This window comes from Mixia osmundae (assembly GCF_000708205.1).
Source record: "Mixia osmundae IAM 14324 unplaced genomic scaffold scaffold_1, whole genome shotgun sequence".
In the NCBI taxonomy this organism is placed as follows: domain Eukaryota; kingdom Fungi; phylum Basidiomycota; class Mixiomycetes; order Mixiales; family Mixiaceae; genus Mixia; species Mixia osmundae.
The window spans coordinates 386266-408000 of record NW_014575563.1 but is presented as its reverse complement, the minus strand read 5'-3'; the positions used below and the strand labels follow the sequence as shown (position 1 = coordinate 408000).

General features: G+C 55.3%; 12 protein-coding genes across 12 annotated transcripts; 6 read left to right on the top strand and 6 right to left on the bottom strand.

The window, feature by feature from the left end:
* Window positions 1-87: 87 nt before the first annotated feature.
* Window positions 88-2195, top strand: L969DRAFT_83842 (uncharacterized protein). Its single transcript, XM_014715149.1, has 12 exons — window positions 88-241; window positions 310-469; window positions 529-596; window positions 648-716; window positions 780-841; window positions 893-1037; window positions 1100-1229; window positions 1298-1512; window positions 1570-1659; window positions 1704-1827; window positions 1881-2020; window positions 2075-2195. Exons 1-12 carry the CDS (start codon window positions 203-205, stop codon window positions 2138-2140), a joined length of 1308 nt encoding a protein of 435 aa, XP_014570635.1. The 5' UTR covers window positions 88-202; the 3' UTR covers window positions 2141-2195.
* L969DRAFT_56120 (uncharacterized protein) lies at window positions 2139-5908 on the bottom strand. The gene is made up of 5 exons (XM_014715148.1): window positions 4562-5908; window positions 3476-4506; window positions 3010-3382; window positions 2576-2948; window positions 2139-2520 (listed from the first exon to the last, which is right to left on the bottom strand). The coding sequence occupies exons 1-5, from the start codon at window positions 5766-5768 to the stop codon at window positions 2175-2177; spliced, it is 3330 nt and encodes a 1109-aa protein (XP_014570634.1). The 5' UTR covers window positions 5769-5908; the 3' UTR covers window positions 2139-2174.
* A 269-nt stretch (window positions 5909-6177) lies between these two features.
* L969DRAFT_91456 (uncharacterized protein) lies at window positions 6178-6900 on the top strand (the record flags this gene model as incomplete). The annotated part of the gene is made up of 1 exon (XM_014715147.1): window positions 6178-6900. One exon carries the CDS (start codon window positions 6178-6180, stop codon window positions 6898-6900), a length of 723 nt encoding a protein of 240 aa, XP_014570633.1.
* Window positions 6901-6992: 92 nt separating this feature from the next.
* On the bottom strand, window positions 6993-8823 carry L969DRAFT_43010 (uncharacterized protein; the record flags this gene model as incomplete). The annotated part of the gene is made up of 7 exons (XM_014715146.1): window positions 6993-7365; window positions 7416-7547; window positions 7598-8075; window positions 8132-8173; window positions 8229-8388; window positions 8436-8738; window positions 8800-8823. 7 exons carry the CDS (start codon window positions 8821-8823, stop codon window positions 6993-6995), a joined length of 1512 nt encoding a protein of 503 aa, XP_014570632.1.
* Window positions 8824-8903: 80 nt separating this feature from the next.
* L969DRAFT_14189 (uncharacterized protein) lies at window positions 8904-10035 on the top strand (the record flags this gene model as incomplete). The annotated part of the gene is made up of 2 exons (XM_014714870.1): window positions 8904-9167; window positions 9226-10035. The coding sequence occupies 2 exons, from the start codon at window positions 8904-8906 to the stop codon at window positions 10033-10035; spliced, it is 1074 nt and encodes a 357-aa protein (XP_014570356.1).
* Window positions 10036-10207: 172 nt separating this feature from the next.
* On the top strand, window positions 10208-10743 carry L969DRAFT_42306 (uncharacterized protein; the record flags this gene model as incomplete). Its single annotated transcript, XM_014715145.1, has 2 exons — window positions 10208-10326; window positions 10371-10743. 2 exons carry the CDS (start codon window positions 10208-10210, stop codon window positions 10741-10743), a joined length of 492 nt encoding a protein of 163 aa, XP_014570631.1.
* L969DRAFT_42194 (uncharacterized protein) lies at window positions 10740-11687 on the bottom strand (the record flags this gene model as incomplete). The annotated part of the gene is made up of 1 exon (XM_014715144.1): window positions 10740-11687. The coding sequence occupies one exon, from the start codon at window positions 11685-11687 to the stop codon at window positions 10740-10742; it is 948 nt and encodes a 315-aa protein (XP_014570630.1).
* A 141-nt stretch (window positions 11688-11828) lies between these two features.
* On the bottom strand, window positions 11829-12607 carry L969DRAFT_91449 (uncharacterized protein; the record flags this gene model as incomplete). The annotated part of the gene is made up of 5 exons (XM_014715143.1): window positions 11829-11869; window positions 11931-12053; window positions 12115-12247; window positions 12307-12411; window positions 12569-12607. 5 exons carry the CDS (start codon window positions 12605-12607, stop codon window positions 11829-11831), a joined length of 441 nt encoding a protein of 146 aa, XP_014570629.1.
* Window positions 12608-12702: 95 nt separating this feature from the next.
* L969DRAFT_91448 (uncharacterized protein) lies at window positions 12703-13345 on the top strand (the record flags this gene model as incomplete). The annotated part of the gene is made up of 5 exons (XM_014715142.1): window positions 12703-12754; window positions 12809-12896; window positions 12950-13053; window positions 13114-13242; window positions 13293-13345. 5 exons carry the CDS (start codon window positions 12703-12705, stop codon window positions 13343-13345), a joined length of 426 nt encoding a protein of 141 aa, XP_014570628.1.
* A 10-nt stretch (window positions 13346-13355) lies between these two features.
* On the bottom strand, window positions 13356-16073 carry L969DRAFT_91447 (uncharacterized protein; the record flags this gene model as incomplete). The annotated part of the gene is made up of 8 exons (XM_014715141.1): window positions 13356-14224; window positions 14272-14395; window positions 14448-14883; window positions 14931-15072; window positions 15125-15395; window positions 15445-15618; window positions 15674-15830; window positions 15886-16073. The coding sequence occupies 8 exons, from the start codon at window positions 16071-16073 to the stop codon at window positions 13356-13358; spliced, it is 2361 nt and encodes a 786-aa protein (XP_014570627.1).
* A 72-nt stretch (window positions 16074-16145) lies between these two features.
* Window positions 16146-18242, top strand: L969DRAFT_56103 (uncharacterized protein). The gene is made up of 3 exons (XM_014715140.1): window positions 16146-16408; window positions 16461-16668; window positions 16724-18242. Exons 1-3 carry the CDS (start codon window positions 16199-16201, stop codon window positions 18121-18123), a joined length of 1818 nt encoding a protein of 605 aa, XP_014570626.1. The 5' UTR covers window positions 16146-16198; the 3' UTR covers window positions 18124-18242.
* L969DRAFT_44294 (uncharacterized protein) lies at window positions 18141-21488 on the bottom strand (the record flags this gene model as incomplete). Its single annotated transcript, XM_014715139.1, has 8 exons — window positions 18141-18177; window positions 18225-18652; window positions 18716-19485; window positions 19533-20030; window positions 20080-20728; window positions 20775-20888; window positions 20934-21122; window positions 21180-21488. 8 exons carry the CDS (start codon window positions 21486-21488, stop codon window positions 18141-18143), a joined length of 2994 nt encoding a protein of 997 aa, XP_014570625.1.
* Between the last annotated feature and the right edge of the window lie 247 nt (window positions 21489-21735).

The following is a 21735-nucleotide window of genomic DNA, read 5'->3' as shown; positions in this document are numbered from 1 at the left end:
CGGAGGAGGAGGTCGAGACACGCTGGGGTCGATCGTCGCCAGGCTAGCCAATCGACGCGTTCGTTCATTCTGAGCGGCAAACAGCTGCTGGGCTTGGTGGCAGGCACGGCTGACAGCTAGACCGGTCAGACGACGCAGACGCCCGCTCACAGTCGAGTCTTGCTAGCTATCGCTCTAGCTTGGCAGGCTCGAGGTCGCGAGCATGGCCAGCTTGGTCGCCATACTCGATCTCAAAGGCAAAGTCAGTCACGCTCGTCTGACCGTCAACCCGTGGCGGATGCTGACTCCGAGAGCTGTGTGCATCTGCAGAGCTTGATCCAGAGGAGCTATCGGGACGATGTCCCCCAGACGGCAGTGGAGAAATTCATGCCGCTCATCCTCGAAGCCGAGGAAGAGGGACATGTTGCAACGCCTTGCTTCACCAATAACGGCATCAACTACCAGTACATAAGGCACAACAACCTCTACCGTCAGTCGGACTAGTGAATGAGCTTGTGGCGAGCTCACTTCCTGGTCGGATGCTCACAGTGCTCGCGTTATCCAAGAAAAACTCCAACGCTGCCGAGCTGCTCACCTTTCTACACAAGCTGGCATCCGTGCGTCTGCACTCTGTCGCTGGACGCTCGATGCTGACACAACCTGCACAGGTCTTTGTCGAGTACTTTAAAGAGTTTGAGGAGGAATCATGTCGCGACAACTTTGTCACGATCTATGAGGTCCGTCTTGTCAGCCCTCCAGCGCATCGTCATGTCCTGATCAGTGGGAGGGAAACACGACAGCTGCTAGACGAAATGATGGATTTTGGCTATCCGCAAACGACGGAGAGCAAGATCCTACAGGAGTAAATTGGCTGCCATCGCCAAGGCGCGTTGTGACTGACGCGCTCGCTCAGATACATCACGCAAGAGTCTCACAAGCTAGAAGTACAAGTGCGGCCGCCAATGGCAGTCACCAACGCCGTCTCGTGGAGATCAGAAGGCATTCGCTACCGCAAGAACGAGGTCTTCCTCGATGTCGTCGAATCGGTCAATATGCTCGTCCGTCGCGACTCTATCATCAGCAAGAGACTCAGGATGACATCATCATCATGCTTGGACAGGTCAACTCGGCTGGCAATGTAGTACGGTCAGAGATCTTGGGCGCAGTCAAGATGAAATGTTACCTGTCTGGCATGCCAGAGCTCAGGCTCGGCCTCAACGACAAAGTCATGTTCGAGAGCACAGGCCGGAGTACGTTTGCATGCTCTGCCTCTTCCTCTCTCTCTCTGTCAGAGCTGATAGCTCGCCTGGCTTGACAGCATCGCGCGGTAAAGCAATCGAGATGGAGGACGTCAAGTTCCACCAATGCGTACGATTATCCCGCTTCGAGAACGACCGCACCATCTCGTTCATCCCGCCCGACGGCGAGTTCGAGCTCATGAGCTATCGGCTCAATACACAAGTCAAACCGCTCATCTGGGCAGAATCGCTCGTGGAACACCACCAGGGCAGCAGAATAGAATACATGGTCAAGGCAGGGCATCCTTGCTAAGGCGTCATGAGATTGCTTACAGATGGCTGCCGTCTGCAGGTGAAAGCTCAATTCAAGCGGAGATCGACGGCCAACAATGTCGAGATCTACGTGCCGGTACCGGAAGACGCAGATTCGCCTAAATTCCGAGTAGGTCATAAACAGACACTATGATCATGCTGATTGCTGTACAGGCATCGGTTGGCACGGTGCATTATCTGCCAGAAAAGTCTTGCTTCGTCTGGAAAGTGAAACAATTGGGTGGCGGGAAGGAGTACCTCATGCGCGCACATTTCGGCTTGCCGTCCGTCAAAGGAGGTCCGTGCATGTCTGATACAACTCGCAACAGACTGATCTGAATCATGCCACAGAGGAGCTTGACAATCGAGCGCCGATTAGCGTCAAGTTTGAGATACCCTACTTTACAGTATCCGGTATTCAAGTACGATACCTCAAAATCGTCGAAAAGTCTGGCTATCAAGCACTACCATGGGTCAGATACATCACACAGGCACGTCGTTGATATGGACAGCTTCATGTGCGAACTGACGCCGATGGCAAACAGATGGGAGACGACTACAGCTTACGAACGACATCTTCGAAGAAGCCGACGCCCGTTGCGCCGGTATGACGCATGCTCATGCCATTGTATCACATTGTATGCTTTACAACCAGGAGCCATCGGCTTTATGATATACCGACAGCGGTCTCTTGAATCCAGCTTGCTTAGTCAGGGCTTCAGCTTGCGCTTCGCTGCCCCCGATGTGATCGACGCTCTTGAAGCCGATCTCGTCGAGCAAAATGCGCTCGAACTGCTCGGGTGTGATCTGTAGGCTAGCTCTGCGAGGTGTGAGTACAGGGAAGCGCTTGCAAGCTTTATTGTATGATTCTGCAGGATGTGATTCTAGTATGAAGCGACCGCCGGGCAACAGTGATACAAAGACACGCTCGAAAAATTGGCGCAAGCCGGCATCGAGACCATGCAGATGGATCCATTTGACGACAGAAAAGCTACATCATGGTTAGCTCAAACTATCCATCCATCGGAGCGGATGATGCGACTTACGCGAGAATGACATTGTAGCCTTTGTCATCGTCTGAGATACCTTCACTGGGCCAACAGCGCTGTTTGAATTCGATATTGAGCGGAAAGGGCGAGACGAGTTTGGGCATGACTTTGCCTCTGCCCTCTTTGCCTCGTCGATGGGATCGTTCGACTTCGTCTTGTTGCGTCAGAACTTCGTAGTGTCTCAACAGACGAGAACGCGGCTTGGGCATATCGCCGAACATGTAGGGAAAGCAGTCCGGGAAGTAGTCCGACCGTGGTCTGAAGTCAGGATCGCCGCAGACCTCTTCATCGTCACCGCGAGACTGTTTGCGCCGTTTCGCTTCTCGGGCGATGATGGGGAAAGGTTGCTGTACGGAGAAAGCATGTCTTACTGTCCACAGTGTCGAGCCGTGAGCGTTTGACATCACAGCGCAAACCCGCGTCGTGCTGACCTTTTGACTTGGCGTGCTGGATCAAGCTGTCGTCCAGATCGACCCCGATGACTTTGTAAGGCTGCAGTCGTCTCGCGACTTCTATCGTGACTTTGCCGACATTGCAGCCAATATCGAGTATGCGACCATGCTTGAACCATGCAGGATCAAGTGCAGCAAGGCGAGGATCAGGCGAATGTGCAGCTTCGTCTCTCTTGCCGTAGTAGGCTTTGTAATTGCCGTGTAGCTGTTCTTTTGTGCTGCATCCGATGTCCCATGGCTTCAGACTTGTCGATGCTTCGGGAGAGGCTGTCCGTCGTGTACGTTGAGACTCTCGCGAGTCGATCATCTGGTCAGTCTGACGAGGACGCGAGCGCGAACGCGACGATTTGGACTGATCATGACATCAAGGAGGTCGACACGGCTCAAGCAACAACAAAATGAAACCACGACAGGTCTAGGGCTTGACAGCAAAGCTACCCTGTACCGGAAGGCGCCGAAGGGAGATCTGACCCAGGCCTTGTACATCGGCCTGGCAGTCGGATCTGCCCTTGATACCTGTGCGAACGCCGGATGAGCCTCCGCCGAACAGTATCTTACCGACGTAGCGTCGAAAGACATCACTCCTGCCCGGCAAGAGGTCGAGAGGAACTTGCTTGATCTCCGACACGATATAGCTGACATTGCCTTGATGAAGCGTTTGCGCGGCTTGCCAGTCTGGCGTTCTTAGTCGTGCAAATGCGTTGGCAGGCGCAGGTGAAGGCGGCCAACTGTTAGATGTGGAATCTGCAGTATCCGTGACATCGCCATCGTAGACAAGAATGTCAGGCCAGATTGCGCTGATATCAAGCACACTGGAAAGAGTCGCCATCTCTTCGGGCAGATTGAGCTGGCCAACTACTTTGCCTGAACACATGAGATCGCCGCCAGAAGGATCGATCTTCATGTTTTCTATTCGCAGATCTTTGATGAGTTGCTCTGTCGAATTGGATCCCGGAAAGTTCATTGGCACGACATAGGGTTTCAACAGCGGCTGCAAGAAGGCAGGAGGTGCAGATCCTGCTCCCCTTTGTGCGGCGCTATATTGTATTTGCACGAGATTATCTTGGCCCTTGACGAATCGTGTGAGAAAGGTGGAAAATGCAGCTTCGGCGCTGCTTGGATCCATGGTCTGGAAAGGCGTCATCGAGCCTTCGATCGCAAGGGTGAAATTTGCTTGCCCTTTGCGCAGGCTGAATGGCAGAGTGTGTACTTGGGCGAGGGGCACAGACCGTGCTGAAGCTGTAGCATTGGTTTCCAGTGCCATACTGATGCTGAAAGGTAGCCTCCAGGGTATGCGAGCGTCTAGGTCGAAAGGTTTGAGTTCATCGAATAGCACAAAGGGATTCGAGACCGTGGCAGTGGCTTCTAGTGCGAGTGTTGTAATATTGTGCGAGGTGCTGTTGATCGGATAGAACCTGTAAGACGAGAGCTGAACAAGCGAGGAGATGTTGCGCGCTCCCTTGGGCAAAGCGGGCACTGCTCACCAATGCACATCAGCTAGTCTGCAAGCTGAGAAAGCGAATGGACTGACGAGTCTCACGGAGCGTCGTTTCCACCACGTCTATAGACTGCCTGCGGTACCGCGCAAGGATACGGCCAAGTAGACTATTTGACGGACGCGAGCTGCCAAGCTGTACACGAACGTCTTTAACAGCTACTTGCAGCTCGACTGTCTGCTCGCGGTCGGCAAAGGCAAGGGTAGCATTCGCAAACGATGCAAGCGCTTGTGAATCGGGGACAGAAATACGCATTGGAACGAGCACCGTCTGTAGCCAGTCGTCTGTATCGTCGCTGCCGTAGACGAGAGGCACGCGTATTCCGTCGCAACCGAGCGCAAGCTTGATGATAGCTGACTGGTCATCCTGTTGTGCGTGCGCACCGTTGGACCACACATAGGCAGAGCGTAGGTTGACGTCGACTGATGACCATTCTCTGATGACAGCAGCGAACATCCGCTCCTCGAGCTTGTGGAACCAGGTACCGCTGACGCCATGACGCGAATACGGCAGGAGGACGTTGCTGCCGGACATGAGGACTAGCTGGAAGGGATCTGCTGTAGAGGGAGCATAGCCCAGCGCCTTGCGGACATCTACGCCCGCTCTGAATGTCGCTATCACACCAATGCTGTCGCTCGAGTGCGCAGTCGAGTTGAGATCTAGTTCGATCTCATGAGGTCCAGTCCATCGAAGTCCTCGCTGTACCATCTCGCGTTGTCTACGCTCACTGTCTGGATCGCCCGAGAGCGAGAGAGGCGCACAGCTGGCGCAAGAGGCGAGTGAGACATCCGACATGACCTTTCCTACGACCATGTGAAAGTTGGCAAAGACGATGAAGATGACACAGATGAGCGCTATCAGTAGCTGACAGCATATCTCGCTCGCTGTCATCCTCGGTCGTCGCCTGCGCAGAGCCTCTTGCTCGCACAGTGTCTGATCGCTTTCGTTTGATGGCGCAGAGAGCAGCAGCCTTGTCCTTTCGGTGGGAGCAGATGCACGCCCTGCCGCTTCGGCATCTGCTCTGCTCATCAATCCAGTCGAAGTTGCCGGCTCAATGTCCGCACCTAGTGCTCTCTGCTTGCCTCGCGCCTTTGAGCTTATGTCTGGTCGTGTGCGCGCCGGCGAGACGGATGAGGTGACATCACTTTGCTCCGTGGTCGTCGTCGCTGGCGCCGCTTCATCTTCGCTATCGTCCACCAGAGACCCTCTGCCGTGCCTGATCTGTCTTGTGCCTGAGCCCATGTCGGGTGATGGTTGTTCGTTCGCGGATGCGATGACGACGAACAAAATGAACCAAATGGCGCGCGTGACTTTCACAGCGCTCAACGATGTCCATGCAGCCTACTCATCACTCCACTCTGCCCGCCCATGATCTCAAAGACATTCTTCCATGCATCGACTCCACATCTGATGCACAGACGAGTCTGTGCAAAAATTTGCTCGGGATTGGGCTTTTGTCGGATCGCGAGGTCCGTGACATCGAGCGCGTCTGCCGAGCTCGCTATCGGCTTGCCCTGCATAAGATGAGCAATGTCCCGCGAGAGTCTGTCCTTCCACACGACCGTAAGCCCTAGTGATTGCCCATCTCGGTGTGGACTGAGAGGGCTCGCCGACGAGCAAGACTGATATCCCCTACCGGGAGCTCACCATCATGCTTGGCCGCACGAGTCTATCGCTCGCTCTTCTCCTCGCTACACTCAAAGCCTCCGTCAATGCACAAGCCGTCATCCAAGGCGTGCCAGCTCTACTGACGTGCAACGTCATCACCTTTGTCACCAAAGGCGGCTCGCGACCGTTTACGTTCTACGTCAAATCTGCAGACGATGGTAGTACGCTCACTACATTCCGACCGACTTACAGCAATTTCGTAGGCTGGGAAGTCGATCAAGCGCCGGGCACGAACCTCACTTTTCAGACTGTGGACTCGAATGGAGACATCTACTCGAGCGGCGAAGTCGAAGTTCTCAAAGGTGACAGTACAGACTGCCTGCACGAAGGCAAGGCATTCGCATCGCATCAGAGCACAAAGATCGCCATCCTGGCTGTCGTCGTCTGCCTGCTTGGCATCTTGCTGATCTGCTTTGTCTTCATATCGTGCTTTGGCAAGAAGACGAATAATATCAGCGAGCTCGCACTTTCGTCGCTCTCTGCTATCAAGCGACCGCAGTCTGCACGTCGACCGACTTTTGCCAGTCAGCCCTCCTCAAGCTCCGCGACAAGTGTACAGCCTCACCCTTACCTCTTGCCGGAGCTTGATGGCGATCTCGGCTCCTCTGTCGGATTGAGCAAGCTAGAAGAAGCACGCATTGACCGACGCAGCACGAGCTCGCCTGCAGAAGGCCCGCCCGCCTATCTCAAGAATACGCTGGCGTGAAGCGGACACAAATGCTGCACAGAGGATAACGTAACGACGACAACGAGGCTTGTACAATTGCAACTTGCACCTACCCCGCTGCAAGAATGGCCCTAGCTCCACACCTGATGGCGCATCAGCAGGTTGCACGTCTTCAAATAGTGAGGAGATACCTTGAGCATGCTGTCCCAGCTGCCCGTGCAGAGCGCAGCGCCATCCGGAGAGATGCCGAGACAGCTGACCCTGTTCTCGTGACCGGCCAGAACGCCGACACGCTCGCCTTTGAGGGTGTCCCAGACGTTGACGTTGAAGTCGTCATAGCCAGCAAAGAGGATGCGCCCGGAGGCGGAGAAGGCGACAGAGGTAATGCCGCAGAGAACGTTGTCATGAGTGTACTGGTTGAGCTCTCTGTCTGCTCGCAAGTCGAACAGTCTACAGGATGCATCGTCTGAGCCAGAAGCAAACGCGTCCCCATTGGGGAAAAACCTGCCCGAGGCATCAGCTTCATGTCTGATTGAGCACTACGCTGGACTCACTGTACTGCGTTGATGTCTGACTCGTGGCCGTGAAAGGTCTGCACGACTTTGCCTGTCCGAATATCCCAGACCTTGGCAGTTGCATCGCAAGCCCCAGACACAAAGATATTCTGAGAAGGCGCGACGGATAGACTGTCTTACGCGTCAGCTCTTGTCGTCAGCCATGGAGGTCTGTGGCATACCTCATGACATCGCCTGTATGATCAGTAAACTCGAGCACTCGCACGCCCGCATCAATATCCCAGAGCATGCAGGTCATATCGCCCGAGCTCGTGACGATCTGTCGGTCGTTGAGGAATCGACAGCAAGACAGATAGCCCGTGTGGGCAGATAGCTCTCTGGCAACCTTGACGCTGCCCTCTTTGCTGCGAAGGTTATAGATTGAGCATATGTTGTCGAGACCGCCACAAGCGACGAAATTGCCAGAGGGCGCGTAGGCGCACGTCATGACCCAGGACGACCGGAGCGGTATCGCGTGGACTTTGTTGGTTGTGTAAGCATCCCAGACGATGAGCTTGCCGTCTTGTGAAGCGGATACGAGATGTCGCTTATCCTGAGCCCAATGCATCGCGTAAATCTTTGCAAGGTGACCGCGTAATGTTCTTCTGGCTTTCATCATGATGCGCGGCAGCGGGTCTAATTCTTGTGCCATCGCTCGCACTGAAGTTCGGTAAAGCATGTCAGTGTTGAAGCAGTGGATAGCAAGGACGGCTCACAGGATGTATCGCCTAGTTGGTCGCGTTTGGCTCGTATCCTCTCTGTAGAGGCAGGACTGTCAGCTCTGTATCATAGCAACCGGCGCCTCCTGCTGACCTTTGAGCGTCTCCGCTTCTCGCCTGGCAGCAGCAATCTTCTCTTGGATGTCGGGCGCTGACATGATGGCGACTTGCTGACTATGCAAAAAGCTGGTGCGTTCCGTCGAGCTTTGCTCTGACACCGACTCAAAACCGATCGCGCCAGATGGTAGAACCTGCTGCGAGTGAGCAGGCTAGCCTTTGTGTACTCGCTGGACAGTCTGACGCGCTGCGCTGAGCTGAAGGAACGGTGTTGACTGCCTAGCCGGCAGGCTGGTACAGATATGCTTGACGAGCGTGTTGTGCGCTGCTGCACGTCTAGAATGGCGCAGTCTGAGCGACAAAAGGTCGCAACGTCGTCTAGAGCTGCCCCTTGGCAATTGACAAGGCCAAGTCTATTGTATTCGTTGGACGACTGGACGGGGTTGCCCAGTCTATCTCCACCGGTCGCCAAAGACCGTCTGCGCGAACGTACCCGTGTCCCCGATGACGCACAAGGCTGCCTGACGAGTCGCTGCTCCTGTGCTTCCTTGCAGGCGGGAGTTGGCGTGGACGTTGCAAGGCACGAGAAGTCGGCAATGTCTACACACGGTCGCGAGAAAAATAGAGTTCATCCACTCTCGATCTCTCGACTAGCCTGGCCCTTTTCTCTCGTCGTCTCGCCTCGCGCCTCGCTTTGGGGCAGATCTCAGCGATGCTACGGCAGAGCACGCTCCTGTCGGTCCTGCTAGCGAGCCTGGCTCGAGCGCAGTCTGTATGCAATGGTCATGCAGAGCTATGCTCGCGTCAGTATAGCAATGTGACTTACATCGGCGCACACGACTCCTACGCGGTCAACGGGACTGCTGGCGAGAGCGCCGTAGCAGCCAATCAGAACTACAACGTCACCGTACAGCTCGATGACGGCATCAGACTGCTCCAGGGTCAAGGCCATGCGCTCAATGGCTCACTCCATCTCGTACGTTGTGCTGCGGTCAGTGCTGCGCTCGGTGTTGACGACCCGTCATCGTGCACAGTGTCACACGTCGTGCACGCTCTTCGACGGCGGTACAGCACAAGCTTATCTGTCAGAGGTCAAGAGCTGGCTGGATGCCAATCCGAATGAAGTCATCACCATCCTCATGACGAATCCAGAAACACTCTCCCCTGCCGTCTGGGGACAGGCCTACGCCGCAGCAGGATTAGATACGGTTTCCTACACACCCCCGACGTTTCCCTTGCCCAAATCGCAATGGCCGACGCTGCAAGAACTCATCAGTAACAACACGCGCGTTGTCAACTTCCTGGACTTCAACGCCGATCCTGCCACTGTCCCTTACATCATCGACGAGTTTACGAACATCTGGGAGACGCCATACGATGTCACCGATTCCACCTTCCCATGTACGATCGATCGCATCAATGGAACAGCCTCGGACCAGATGTATCTCGTCAACCATTTCCTCGACGCCAATATCACGATCGGTACGAGCACGCTAGGCACTTTGCCAGACACCGCAGCACTACCCACGACAAATTCGGAAGCATCCATCGAGGCCAACGCAGAGAGCTGCGCGAGCGAACACGGCTCGTATCCGACGTTTGTTCTGGTTGACTATTACTCGATACCGAGCAACGGTTCCGTCTTTGCCGCTGCTGCTGCCCTCAATGGGGTGACTTATACTTCTATGGCCACCGGTAGCACTTCGTCTGGCACCGGTTCGAGCACAAGCAATACGACAACTGCCAGCTCGACGCCAATAATGCAAAGTGGCAAAGCGACCTTCACGTCTGTCTCGAGCCTCGCATTCGCCATCGGCTTGGCAGGCCTCATGCACGCATTGTAGATCATCTCACGACAAGCACGGACATTCACGGACACTTATGACGATGATCCTTGTTGTACTGGCTATGCACGCACCTAGCCTCGATAACGCTGTGCAATTCTTCGCAGGCTTTGGCTCAACAACCTCATTGCCTTCATATCACTCTGACCTCACGCGTGTGTATCGGTCCAATATGAGCTTTCAGGAGGCGCTACAGGATCTTCACCTCGTGTACGATTATGAAGTCCAGGTCGACGGCAAGACGGAGCTATGGGAATACGAGCTCTGGTTTGCGCACGAGGCAAGACACTTGTCGCGCATCAAGCAACGTACACTCATCGATGGACACAGAACAGAGCCGTGTATGCCATACACGGTGGACCAATGGCAGGCCGTCGAAACTTCCAAGAAGCAATCTATCGCTGCGTGCGCAAAGGTATCTGGCAAATCAACTGGCTCGAAGAGACGGGCACTATCGTCTCGATCGTGTACGACAGCGAACAGGGTCGTCTGACCAGCTTGATTGCCTTTTCACAGGGCCACTGGGAGAATCCAGACTTGGCCAAAGGCGATAAGCGAAATCGCGATGACTTTGCTCGATGGCGCGAGCTTGCAAAGATTGGCTCGCAGACAGATCGGCATATTCTGGCCGAGCATGCCAATATCAAGCAGATTTTTAGGGGCGCCGGAACGCTTGAGCCCATTGATCCTTCGTGGCCAACGCGCTAGTTCGCGTTTGGAATCAAAAGCTGACCACGACCGACGACGATTGATTTGCCTTGTACTGTGACTGTACCATCTTCATTGTAGTGACCGTCCAAGCGAGATGGCTTGCCGATGGCAGCGCCTTGATCGATAGAGTATTTGCCGCCCTGAGAGATGCTCGCCAGGTGACCTTCAGCATGCAACACGAGGCCTAGCGCAAGAGCAGCCGATCCCGTTGCAGGGTCTTCGATGACATTGCCATGCTCCACAAAAAAGACCCTGACCTTCAAACTCACCTGCCCCTCGATGGTGTCTTCCAACGCAAAGACAGCACAACCGCTCAGCCAATTGCCAACGACATCTTGCGCGTCAGCCGATGCCTTGACGTCTTCCGACCACGCGCCGAGCTGCTTGGTGTCCACTATGATTGAAGCAAGCTCATGCACCGGTACATGCATGCAGAGCCAGTTGAGACCACATCCTGCTCGCCGAAGGGCGATGGGTGCGTTGGCAAGATTGAACGCTGTCTTTGCGAGCTGAGCATTCACAGGCAGCCTGCCAGTGATGAGGCTGGCCTTTGCTGTCATAGCTACGGTGACAGACTGCTCATCTTCGGCTGCTACTGCCAGACGAGTGATGCCCGAACGCGAGCTTTGCTGTAGAACAGCATCTTTGGCCGGTCTGCTGAGTTTGGCAGCTTTGAGGAGTGCAGAGCATGTGCCCAGCGTCGGATGACCGGCAAAGGGGAGCTCCTGACCGGGCGTGAAGATGCGGACATCATAGCTGCTCGCTTGCACGTTCGATGGAAATGTCACTTCGGACAGATTGAGCTCACGGGCGAGTGTCTGACATTGCGCCGTCGACAGATCCTGTCCGTCGTGGAAGACGGCGAGCGGATTGCCAGAGTATGGACCTGCATCGGTCGCAAAGACGTCAAGCAGATCGTACTGGATGTATCGTTGAGGCATTGATGAGAGATCCGAGCCACGAGAGAAACGAAATCAAAGAGGCAGCGCGTCTATGCGGTTGCATGCAATGCGTGACACATATGGTCTTGGGTAGGGTATACAGTCGGTCCAAGGACTCTTCAGTGAGACTCGGTCTGCTCGTCAGGCAGTGAAACGAAGCACGAAGTTGACGATAACGGCAGCTGAGCGCGAGCAAGAGCGAAAGTTAGCTATCCTCTCGGCTTCTGGATGAGAAGCGGGTACCTAGTAGCGCAACACAGAGCACCGTGGGCCCCAGTCGGTCGTCATAGGGTCCGCTGCCCCGTCGTCGGATAGCGGAAGCGCGCCAGTGATATGTGACCAACGCATAGCACATGACTGCCATTGCTAGATGCGCGCCCCAGCTGTTAGCTTCTGCATCGACGAGACTGTGTGTACTAGAGCTCACCGACGATAGTGAAGAGGCCGGCAGAGATCTGGCCTACCTTGTCACCAAAGTTGAGCAGACCAATAGCAAGGCCGCCGAGCACGACGGTGAAGTTGAGCCATGACAAGAACGTCCGTTCGTTAGCGAAGAAGACCTGTGTTGTGTATCTATTCAACACCGGCACAGGATGCAGACAGCAGGGCCTCTGCGAACCTTGGGCTCGACTCGGACTGGCAGCGCAATCCGCTTGTTTTGGGTTCTCTGGAGCAAGGGCTGCGTTGACATGCTGACGACGGATGCCTGCGCGTCTGCAAAAGGCTCTTCGTCAGCTCGAACTCGATGGCATAGCGATTGCAGACCTGACCAGAGCTAGAGATATCGCAATTTCGGTCGCACGTTGCCTTTATCGATTTACAGTGACCTGCACACAAAATTTGAAATCAGCGCCGCGCGAATTCTAGTTTTCCTCTTACACCACCAGCAGCAAGTGCCCGGGCTGCAGTCTCGTTGCCATCATGAATATCCGACCCGCACGAGTCAGTGCTGATGTGTATAGCTGATCAAACGCTCCGGCTAACGTGGCTTTGTCAGATCGAGGACTTGCCCGGCATGGCCCATTGCAATCTTTCCAACTTGCCAGAGAATTACCAGCTCAAGTATTGCAAGTGCACCCGTGGCTTGTGTTCATCCTCCACAGTTGATCTCAGCGCTGCAGACTTGTTCCATGCTCTCACTTGGCCGCAACTGTCGTATGTAGCAGAGGACGAGCAGGGCAAGATCGTTGGCTACATACTCGCAAAGATGTACGCGCTCTTCCTCCTGCGGGCAGGCGCCTGCTCATGCGACATCTTGACAGGAACGACGACGACGCAAAGGAATGCTCTGGACATGTGACGTCTATCTCTGTCCTTCGAACCTACCGTCGACTCGGTCTGGCAAACAAGCTCATGACTCTGTCGCGTGAGCCCCCCTCCGTCGGTTCGATCTGACATCCAAGCTGACTAGTCATACGAATCACAGAAAAGGCAATGAAGGACGTCTTTGGCGCTACGTCGGTGTCCCTTCATGTGCGCAAGACCAACAGAGCTGCACTTGGCCTGTACCGCGATACGCTCGGCTTCACCGTTCACGACATTGAAAAGAAATACTGCAAGTCTCGCTCTTCATATCCCGGCAGACATCATCTGACATGCACACAGATGCCGATGGCGAGGACGCATATGCAATGCGGATGGATCTAAGCCATATCTGAGCAACCTTTGTCACGGGCTGCCGGCCTCTGACATATCTTCATCGCTCATGAAGATCTCTGGAATCGGACCATCCGAGTCCTCATCAAGGGCAGCCGGAGCAGCGACAGGTGATCGGTCTCGACGTTTACCGAGTGCAACGCTACTTGCAGCCGATGCTGGCTCGGTCGGCGCGAGTAGTGTCGCATCGCCGGGCTCCTGTTCGGCCAGTTCGACAGCTTTTGCAGGCTCATCCTGGTCCAATTGCTGCGTGGTAGACTCGAGCGATCTGCCGTAAAGCGTGCGCGGCAATGCAGTAGACGTGACTGCCGCAGACAGAACGAACGGCGTCGCTTCTTGCTTCTGAAATTGATTTACGGGGGCTGCAGGCTCGGCAGCTGACGTTGAGTCTACGTATGCTGGTCGATTTGGCTGCATGGGAGCAGCTTCTTTCTCCACCACCAAGTCATCGTCTACTTGTGAGAGCTCGCCGCCCCATCGGTCCGCTCGCATGAGCTCGGAAGCTTCGTTCGTAGGCCTGGGCGGCAATCGAGGCTGCACAATGAGCTCGAGACGGGTCAGACCGCTCAGTGCGATCTGCCTGAGCTCTAGATCGTTTGCATTGGCGCATGCTCGCAGTACCTTGGTCAAATGATCGATATAGCCTGACAGGTCTCGCGTGACGAGCGGGAGCAAAGTGACGAGACATTGCAAGATGAGGGGACGCAAGCCGGTCGAGTGTGCCAGAGCCCAGTCGTATGCTGACTGCACGTCAGGTGAGGGCACGGGCGTGATCGCTAGAAAGGAAGGCGGAAGTACGAGCGAGATGAGCAGACGCAGGGTCGTGTGCAACACTTTCGGCTCGAGCAGCAGGGCGACAGACGTCAGGATGCCATTACACGCTGCAGTACTGTCAGATCTTGCGACTGGACAGCACCGTAAGACTTACCTTGAAGGGCAGCTTCCGCGCTTGCGACGTTCTCCAGCATATTCTTCGGCTTTGTACTGAATGTCTGATCGGTCTCAAAGAGTCTCGCTCGCTTTGCTTGTCGGCTGTTGCTATGTCCGTTCACCTGAACGAGCATCAGCATGCAAGGATCATTATACCAAAAGTGCAATACTCACTTTGACCTCCGGTTTGGTCTCAGCTTCGGGCGGTGAGCGCATGGCAGCAATATCTTGCAAAGCAAGTCGGAGCAAGTGGGAACCCGATCGAGCGCATTCGTCTGGATCGACAGGACAAGAAGACAGCAACAGATCAGCTGTACGATAGAGCATTGATCGTCCAGGAGCTGCGATGGCGTATGTCGAGGCGACCTGACTGAGGGTGGTGAGAAGCCGACCAGAATGGCGACATAGATGGCTTGATAGGCCCAGGCTGAGCTGAGCGAGGAGAGCGCAAGCCGATCTGTGCAATCGAGGGAGGAGACCGAGCTCGAAAGCGTGCAGGCCGGGATCGCTGTTGGGCTTGACGCGCGTCTGTAGGTTATATGAAAGCAGCCGATAGACGAGGTTGACGAGCGGCTCTACAGGCACCGCTACGGCAAGCAGAGTGGGTTGGCTGCTGATTGCATGAGTATGGCATATGCGAGGCGCATTGTGACTGACCGGAAGATAGTGCGCAAGGCGAGGATGAGTCGCTCAAGGCGCAGGAGACCTGCCTCGGGCAACGCAAAGGCAGAAGACGCAATGGCAGCGTCAGGCTCCACGAGAGGCATCGCTAACGGTTGTATGGCATAGTAAACAGAGTCTGCAAGCTGACCTTGTCAGCAAGGTACGCTTCTACGAGAAATGCAACTTGCAATCGTTGAGCGTCGTCACGATGCCGGGCAATAGCGCCTCGATGCAAGCCACGAGACCCTCAACGGTCTTACGCCACGCGTTAGATGCGCCGGATGCCGATGCTGTGAGGTAAAGCTTTGCGAGCAGCAAGGAACCGGCAGGTGACAGGCTTTCGTCGCTCGAGCAGATGAGGTGTATTGCAGTCTGTTGGATATCATTCGCAAGGGGTCGCAACGCTGCAGCATGTCTCGATAGCAGATTGGCGACCGTCTCTGCTGCTTCTATGCGGACCTGCTAGACGTCTTAGTCCTACGATCGGATGCAAAGCTGAGAAACCGACAGAGGGGTGCGCGTCTGTCGAGCTTGACAACTTGATGGCGCTTTCTGCGAGCTTGCGCACTGCAGGAGCATTGGTGACTTCGCGAGAGAACTCTTGAAGATGTCTGGAAGCTTCAAAGAGGAGATGTGAGAGCTGCAGTGCCCCCGAGAGTACTTGAGGTGCCGTGTCGCGCGCCTATCGCTGCCCATCAGACAGCTGTCGCTCCTCCAGCTCGGGACAGGAGACTGACGGTGAGGGCAGACATGCACGACGTCAAGAGCGTCTTGCCTTGCCTGAGTAGAAAGGTCTCTGACTGACGAACCGAAGTCGCACAGAGCTTGAGACCTAGCGCTCGTGCTGATGCGCCTCTCGAGGATTGCAGGAGCGAAGTGAGCCGGAGTGACCATCTGAGCAGCCGGCATCAAGGCCTGCGAGAGTCTCTCGAGGGTTGCATGTGCTTGCCTTTGCAGCACTGGCTCTGCCAATGAGGGATCCTCTGCTGAAGCAGCGGCGATGAGCCGTCCTTGCAAGACCGCTTGCTCGATCAGATCAGCCGACGAGCCTGCTGCACTGTCCGTCGCCAGGTAGTGCGAGAGGAGTACGGCGAGCTGGGCAGTCGCCAGTGCCTGTCGTTCTGGCTCTCTGGCCATGCCCTCCTCGGGCAGACAAGCCTCCGCCAAAAATTAGAATCTCGACTTTCCACTGACGACGACGCCGACGACGACGACGACGAGGACGAGGAACTGCTGAGTGACATCAGCGACGGGCATGAAGCATGTCAGATTGGGACAGACAGGCATGGCATGATCAAGACAGCAGGTCAACACAACATCCCAACACGAGCTGGTTCTCAGGCGTCGGCTCAGGCTCACTGACTGAAGCACTTCTCGCCATCGGCCTGCTCGTCTGTTCCGTGCTCTGGTACAGGGAGACCGGCTTGGCCGACTTGCGCTTCATCGCATACGACTGCTACGACACTCTCAAGGTCTGCCAAGCTCACGATAGCGTCACTCGCAAGTCGCTGACAGGCCGCGTAGGGCGTTATGGAGTCTGCCCGAGCTAGACTCGCTGCCCTCGGTCTTGGCTTCGACAAGCCTGGCAGACCCGACAATGATCTCAGCTGGGATGCCGAACCGCTTCGGCCGGGCAACGGTGATTCGCATACCAATGGCAATGGCCATGTCAGAGGCTCTGTCCGCCGCGCGACGAGCCTCAAAGGCAAAGAGCCGGCAGCCTATGGCGCAGGCAAGCCCGTGCCGTCATACTCTGCATGCACATACTGACGTGCGCGTATGAGCAGTCTTCCGCCCGGCAGGACTGTACAATGGCGCAGGGGGCAATGCTTGCTTTCTCAATTCTACCCTGCAGTGTCTGGCTTCCGTCTCGAGTTTGCCTGCCTATCTCGAGCGTGTCTGCTCCCTCGGAAGCTCGCTAGAGATGGCTACTCCCGTTGCCGAGTCTCTGCTCGACATCATCAGCGAGCTCAATGCACCTTCGACCAGTCAGCGTGTACTCAAGCCAGTTCGGGTCGCTCGCGCACTGTTCGAATCGCGAGAGGCTCGGAGGGGTCTGATGAACAACGAGCAACAGGATGCTCAAGAGTTTCTTGTCATGCTCATCGAGGCAGTCTCGGACGAGCTCGCAGCTTGCGAAGCCGCCGCTCGCATCGATCTTGGACTCGGCGATGTCGTCGATTCGGCTGGCTTGGGGACCTTACTCGAGAACAGCCAGAGCCAAGCGAGACGGATCCGGAGTCCGTTCACGGGCCTGATGGCTCACCGTATTTCTTGCATGACCTGTGGCTATACCGAAGCAGTCCGACATGGACCTTCAGATCACACCACGCTCAATGTACCGCCCAGAGTGGCTTGCACTCTTGATGCTTGCCTGGCAGATTATACTCGTCTGGAGCTGCTAGACGAGTTTCGGTGTCGACGATGTACCCTCGCCGTCACGCTCGAGCACTACCAGAGCCAGCTCACGAGGATGTCACAGGCAAATCCGGATGGCGAACCTTTGACTGTGTCGAAGAAGAAACGTCTGCGCGATGTCCGCTCGGTCGTCAACAAGCTGCAGTCCGCAATAGACAATCGCAACGTCGAAGCAGATATTGACGATGCTGTCAAGATCGACAAGATTGGTGGTATCGGGCCAGCAAGCAAGCAATCGATGTTTGCTCGATGTCCACCAGTGCTTTGCATCCATCTCAGCCGCTCAACCATGTATTCTGCCGCCGGCCATCCGGTGAAGAATTCTTGCCAGGTCGAATTTCGCGAGCTGCTCGATTTTGATCCTTTCTCTACCGGCGGCATCTTGAGCACCCGACCAGATCGGCCCATTTCCTCAATGGAGCAGACGGCTGGCAGACAACCCGTACGCCATCTTTATCGGCTCTCCTCTGTCGTGCAGCACTATGGCTCGCATTCGTACGGCCATTACATCTCATATCGGCGACGACCAACATTGGCCAATTCAGAGGAGCAATCGGAATGGTATCGCATCAGCGACGAGACCGTCAGTCCGGCGACAGCTGGTGAAGTCACTATGGCCAATCCCTTCTTATTGTTCTATGAGCTCGTCAGGCCAGCTGCGCAGGCCAGGCCAGTGAGGCTAGCACAGTCGATATCATCACTCAGCATCATCAAGAAGCTCAATATGAAGACGAAGGAGCAGTCGGACGACAGTATGAGTAATGCATGACCAGCATTGCAATACGTTTATCGGGGGTCGCTTGCTAATTTATGTTTGAGACGCCTGCATGCACGATTAGCAATGGTATCCGTCGAGGCGAGCAGACCTACTCGTTTTCTCGCCTCAAGCGATCCAAATCCTCATTGAAGACTTCGTATAGGGCTTCCTTCTCCTGCTCCAGCTCGCGCATCTTCCTTCGTAATTTGGCGTTTTGCTCCAGACTATCGGCGAGTGCGGTCCTGTACTCATCGATTTCTCGCAGCATCGGATCATCTTGAGCAGGCTCGAGTCGTGATTGTAAGCTGTCTAATGTTGCTTCGATCTGTCGAAGCTTCTCACTGAAAGCTGACAGATCCAAGGCACGACTGTCGTCACTTTTGCCGACACGCGCTAGGTTGCGACTTTGCGGCGAACGAGGCAGTCCCGGCGATCCAGCACGCGCCTGCGCCTCTTTGTGCGCGAGCTCGCGAGCAAGGTTTCCGCGTAGCGCATGCACTTCGGTGCGTATTTCCTGAATAGCCCGATCCGTAGACGCGGTCTGCACAGAAGACCGAATGGGCTTGTCAGATTTACGAAGACAAAGCGATGCCAGGCAACATACATTTAGCTGGGCGTGCTGCTCACTGCCGCGTGGTGCAATGTCCGTCTGTGCCTCTCGTACGTCGCTATCGTCTGAAGGCTCGCGAGACCAAGATGGCGCTCGTTTGCTCGCTGTCATATCTGCCGACTCCGAAAGACCGCGCTTCATACCGCCAGAGACTTTGCGTATGTCGTCTGCTCGAGGTGAAATGGTGCAAGCCGCCAATTTGGGGCTATCTGCGCCGAAGGGGCGCGGCCCTCTCGGACCACCGGGTGCGCGCCTGCTTGGTGTTCTGGAGAGTGATAGCGAGAGTGAAGGTTCTGGTTTTGCCGGGCGAGGCGGTGACATTTCGCAAGGAAGACTGAGGGCTCTCGCTTCCTGCCCTGTAATGTCTTGAAGAGCTCGCCGCTCATAGTCGGCTGTTGAGCTGGCACGAGAGCGCGTTGGCGATACAGAGTCGAGTCGTTTGCGAGGCTCCTCGACTGCGCCGATGCGGGCTGATGATTGCAGGCTCGTTTGAGATGTAGAAGCTGACATGGATGAACACGTCGCAAAGGAGGCAGCTGTGGCAGAGGTTGCCTCGGACCGAACAGCAGAGCTATCTGTCGCTGCCGAAGAGGCTTTGCTGATGATCGATTTGCTACGTCGTTGTGGCGCACTTGGGGAGCTAAAGACTTTCCGAACATCTATTTCGCTCAGTCGCTTCATGCTCGGGCTCGGACTGGTGGCGGTGGATGCTGCGACTGATTGATCCAATCGAAGCGCACCTTCGTACAAAGCCCAATCTCGCGCTAGCAACGATGATCAGCATGAGACTGCGCTTACTAACGGTACGAACCGGTTGCTATAACTGAATGTGGTGCCGAGTCGTAACGCACGCTTCGATCAGAATGAAGCAGGCCATGATTTGCTAATTGTATCTCGATCGAACACTCACAGTCGTCGTGATAAGCGATTCGTGCGATCATGGCTGGGCCGGTCTGGCGACCGAACGACAGGCTATCGGACTCGCCGGTCGGATCAACTTGCAGTACGAGTCGACTCTTGATGGGCTCGCTCAGATAGGCACGCTTTTCGTATAAGTTCCAGTAGACAGAAATGTGTTGATCTGCGGACTGTCCAGGTGGTCCTGCTAAATGAGCCAGCGTCGTGACCATGGCGGTTGAGCGCGCTTCGATTGTCTTGATATTCGCTTGCATCTGCCACAAGCGATCGAGGAACCGGGTCTTGCGTTCAGCTGCATCGCTTGCTGCTCGAACGATGTATGATCGTGATGGCCGACCGCTCCACTTTGCGCTCGAGAGCGTAGGAGGATTCTGTAACCACAGCGATATCTCTGCCACAGCTCTCAATGACACAAGCCTATTGTCACGAAAGGGACATACCGTCGTCTCCTTCGTCCGCAGCAATTAGCTCTTCGAGTTTGATCAGGCCTTTGAAACCCATGCAGTCTTTTTTGACCTTGGTCGGTGTAGATCCCATCGGCTCGTAGGCTTTCGTCAAATAAGCGATTTGTGAGCCCGAGCGATGCATCTTCATGACCTTGGCGAGTTGATCGATGTTCTCGAGGCCAGCCAATGAGCGACCATCGGGACCAGAAGAGGAGGGTCGCTTGGCAATCATAAGACAGTCCGAGAACAGAAACAGAGTGCAGTTGAGCGCGTTAGCTTTACGGCTCGCAGCGCTGGCGGGAGAGTTTGATCCATTGGCTGCCCTCGGAGAATCCATGACGTCTAGACAGTCGACGAAATAACGACTGCTGCTGATCATATTGGCGGGAAAGCCTTCGATGGCGCGTTCGAGGCCCCACATTGCAGCCGCGCATCGCTCGGGCTCGTCTGCCTCGCACCTAGCCATTTGACTTGCAACAGCATGCGCTTCGAGCAGGTAGTCGCGATTTTCCGAATCGTCCGCAGGCAGGGCGCCCAGAATGCCCTCGAGCATGAGGATGTATCTCGTGACGCGCTGGACGGGCTCCATCAATAGCTCGCGAAGACCGATATTTCCTATGCCTTCGGTAGAGTATTTCGTTCGCTGCGGCGGTCTCAAGTTCTAGTATCGAATGTAATGGGCTACTTACCTCGACAAAGTCGACGAACCCGCGCTTGCTCGACATCTGGCTTTCAATCTCCTTTGCCTTCTCGTAGCCTGAGAGATAAGTTGGATAGACGTGTACATCCGCAAATGCAGTCAGCTGCACCTCGTCAGCATGTGCAGAGCTCGGAAGACTGACACCCACATGCTCCCAGATGACGACGCCCAATCCTCCGCGCCGCTTGGACAGCATGACACGCTCAAGGTCCTGAAGAAAGCCTTCGTTCGCTGCTAAGATAACGTCGATGTTGCCGAAAAGCATCTTTGCCTCGTATAGCGGTATAATTGCTTTCTCCTTGTGCTTTGCGAAATCTCGAAGCGGTCTCGCATAATCCTGAATAGTGTCCAAGCCTCAAAACCCTTGTGTGGATGTGTACGTCTCGAAGCATACCTGTATGAGCGCTTTGAGCCTGCGAACATAGTTGAATTCGGTCTCAACAAGCTCTCGAAGTCGGTTCTCCAGCTCAGCAGGGTTGTGGGGTCTTGTACTCGGCGCCAGGAACGAAGGCTGAGAGGCCAGCGCGGTTGAAGCAAATGCATCTGACGGACTGAAGGCTGGCAAGGGATCCCCGAGCTGCTGCAGGAAATGAGCTGTACGCTCAGGTACAGTCCATCCCGCGCCGTCCTGTGTCATGCCCTCGCACACCACATCACAAAAGATTGCCCGTCGCTTCAGCTTGCCGCCAGTCAGAGTCGTCATGCCGGCTGGCATAGACGTAGACTCGCGCTTGATGCGCATCTTCGCGTCTGTGCGCCAGCGTCGTCAGATGCGAGTAGGCTGTTCGGTGATTTGTCTTCGCGCGTGACATTGTGTTTTTGGCCGAGCGCGTGATATCAACATGCCACGTGAGACTAACCTCTCGATCTCAAATTGTGTGAGAGACCTCTCCAGGTTACGAACGTTCTTGCCTCTGCCAGTCAGGATATAAGCATGACGGTCGCCACTG

Excerpts from the sequence above, each read along its gene's own strand:
- L969DRAFT_83842 (XM_014715149.1), top strand. The coding sequence starts at position 203 with ATGGCCAGCTTGGTCGCCATACTCGATCTCAAAGGCAAA. Across the intron at positions 242-309 it reads TACTCGATCTCAAAGGCAAA|AGCTTGATCCAGAGGAGCTA; the intron begins GTCAGTCACGCT and ends GTGCATCTGCAG. Across the intron at positions 2,021-2,074 it reads GGGTCAGATACATCACACAG|ATGGGAGACGACTACAGCTT; the intron begins GCACGTCGTTGA and ends GATGGCAAACAG.
- L969DRAFT_56120 (XM_014715148.1), bottom strand. The coding sequence starts at position 5,768 with ATGGGCTCAGGCACAAGACAGATCAGGCACGGCAGAGGGTCTCTGGTG. Across the intron at positions 3,383-3,475 it reads TCTCCCTTCGGCGCCTTCCG|TCCAAATCGTCGCGTTCGCG; the intron begins GTACAGGGTAGC and ends TGTCATGATCAG. Across the intron at positions 2,521-2,575 it reads GGCTACAATGTCATTCTCGC|CTTTTCTGTCGTCAAATGGA; the intron begins GTAAGTCGCATC and ends ACCATGATGTAG.
- L969DRAFT_56103 (XM_014715140.1), top strand. The coding sequence starts at position 16,199 with ATGTCAGATTGGGACAGACAGGCATGGCATGATCAAGACAGCAGGTCA. Across the intron at positions 16,409-16,460 it reads ACTGCTACGACACTCTCAAG|GGCGTTATGGAGTCTGCCCG; the intron begins GTCTGCCAAGCT and ends CAGGCCGCGTAG. Across the intron at positions 16,669-16,723 it reads GCCGGCAGCCTATGGCGCAG|TCTTCCGCCCGGCAGGACTG; the intron begins GCAAGCCCGTGC and ends GCGTATGAGCAG.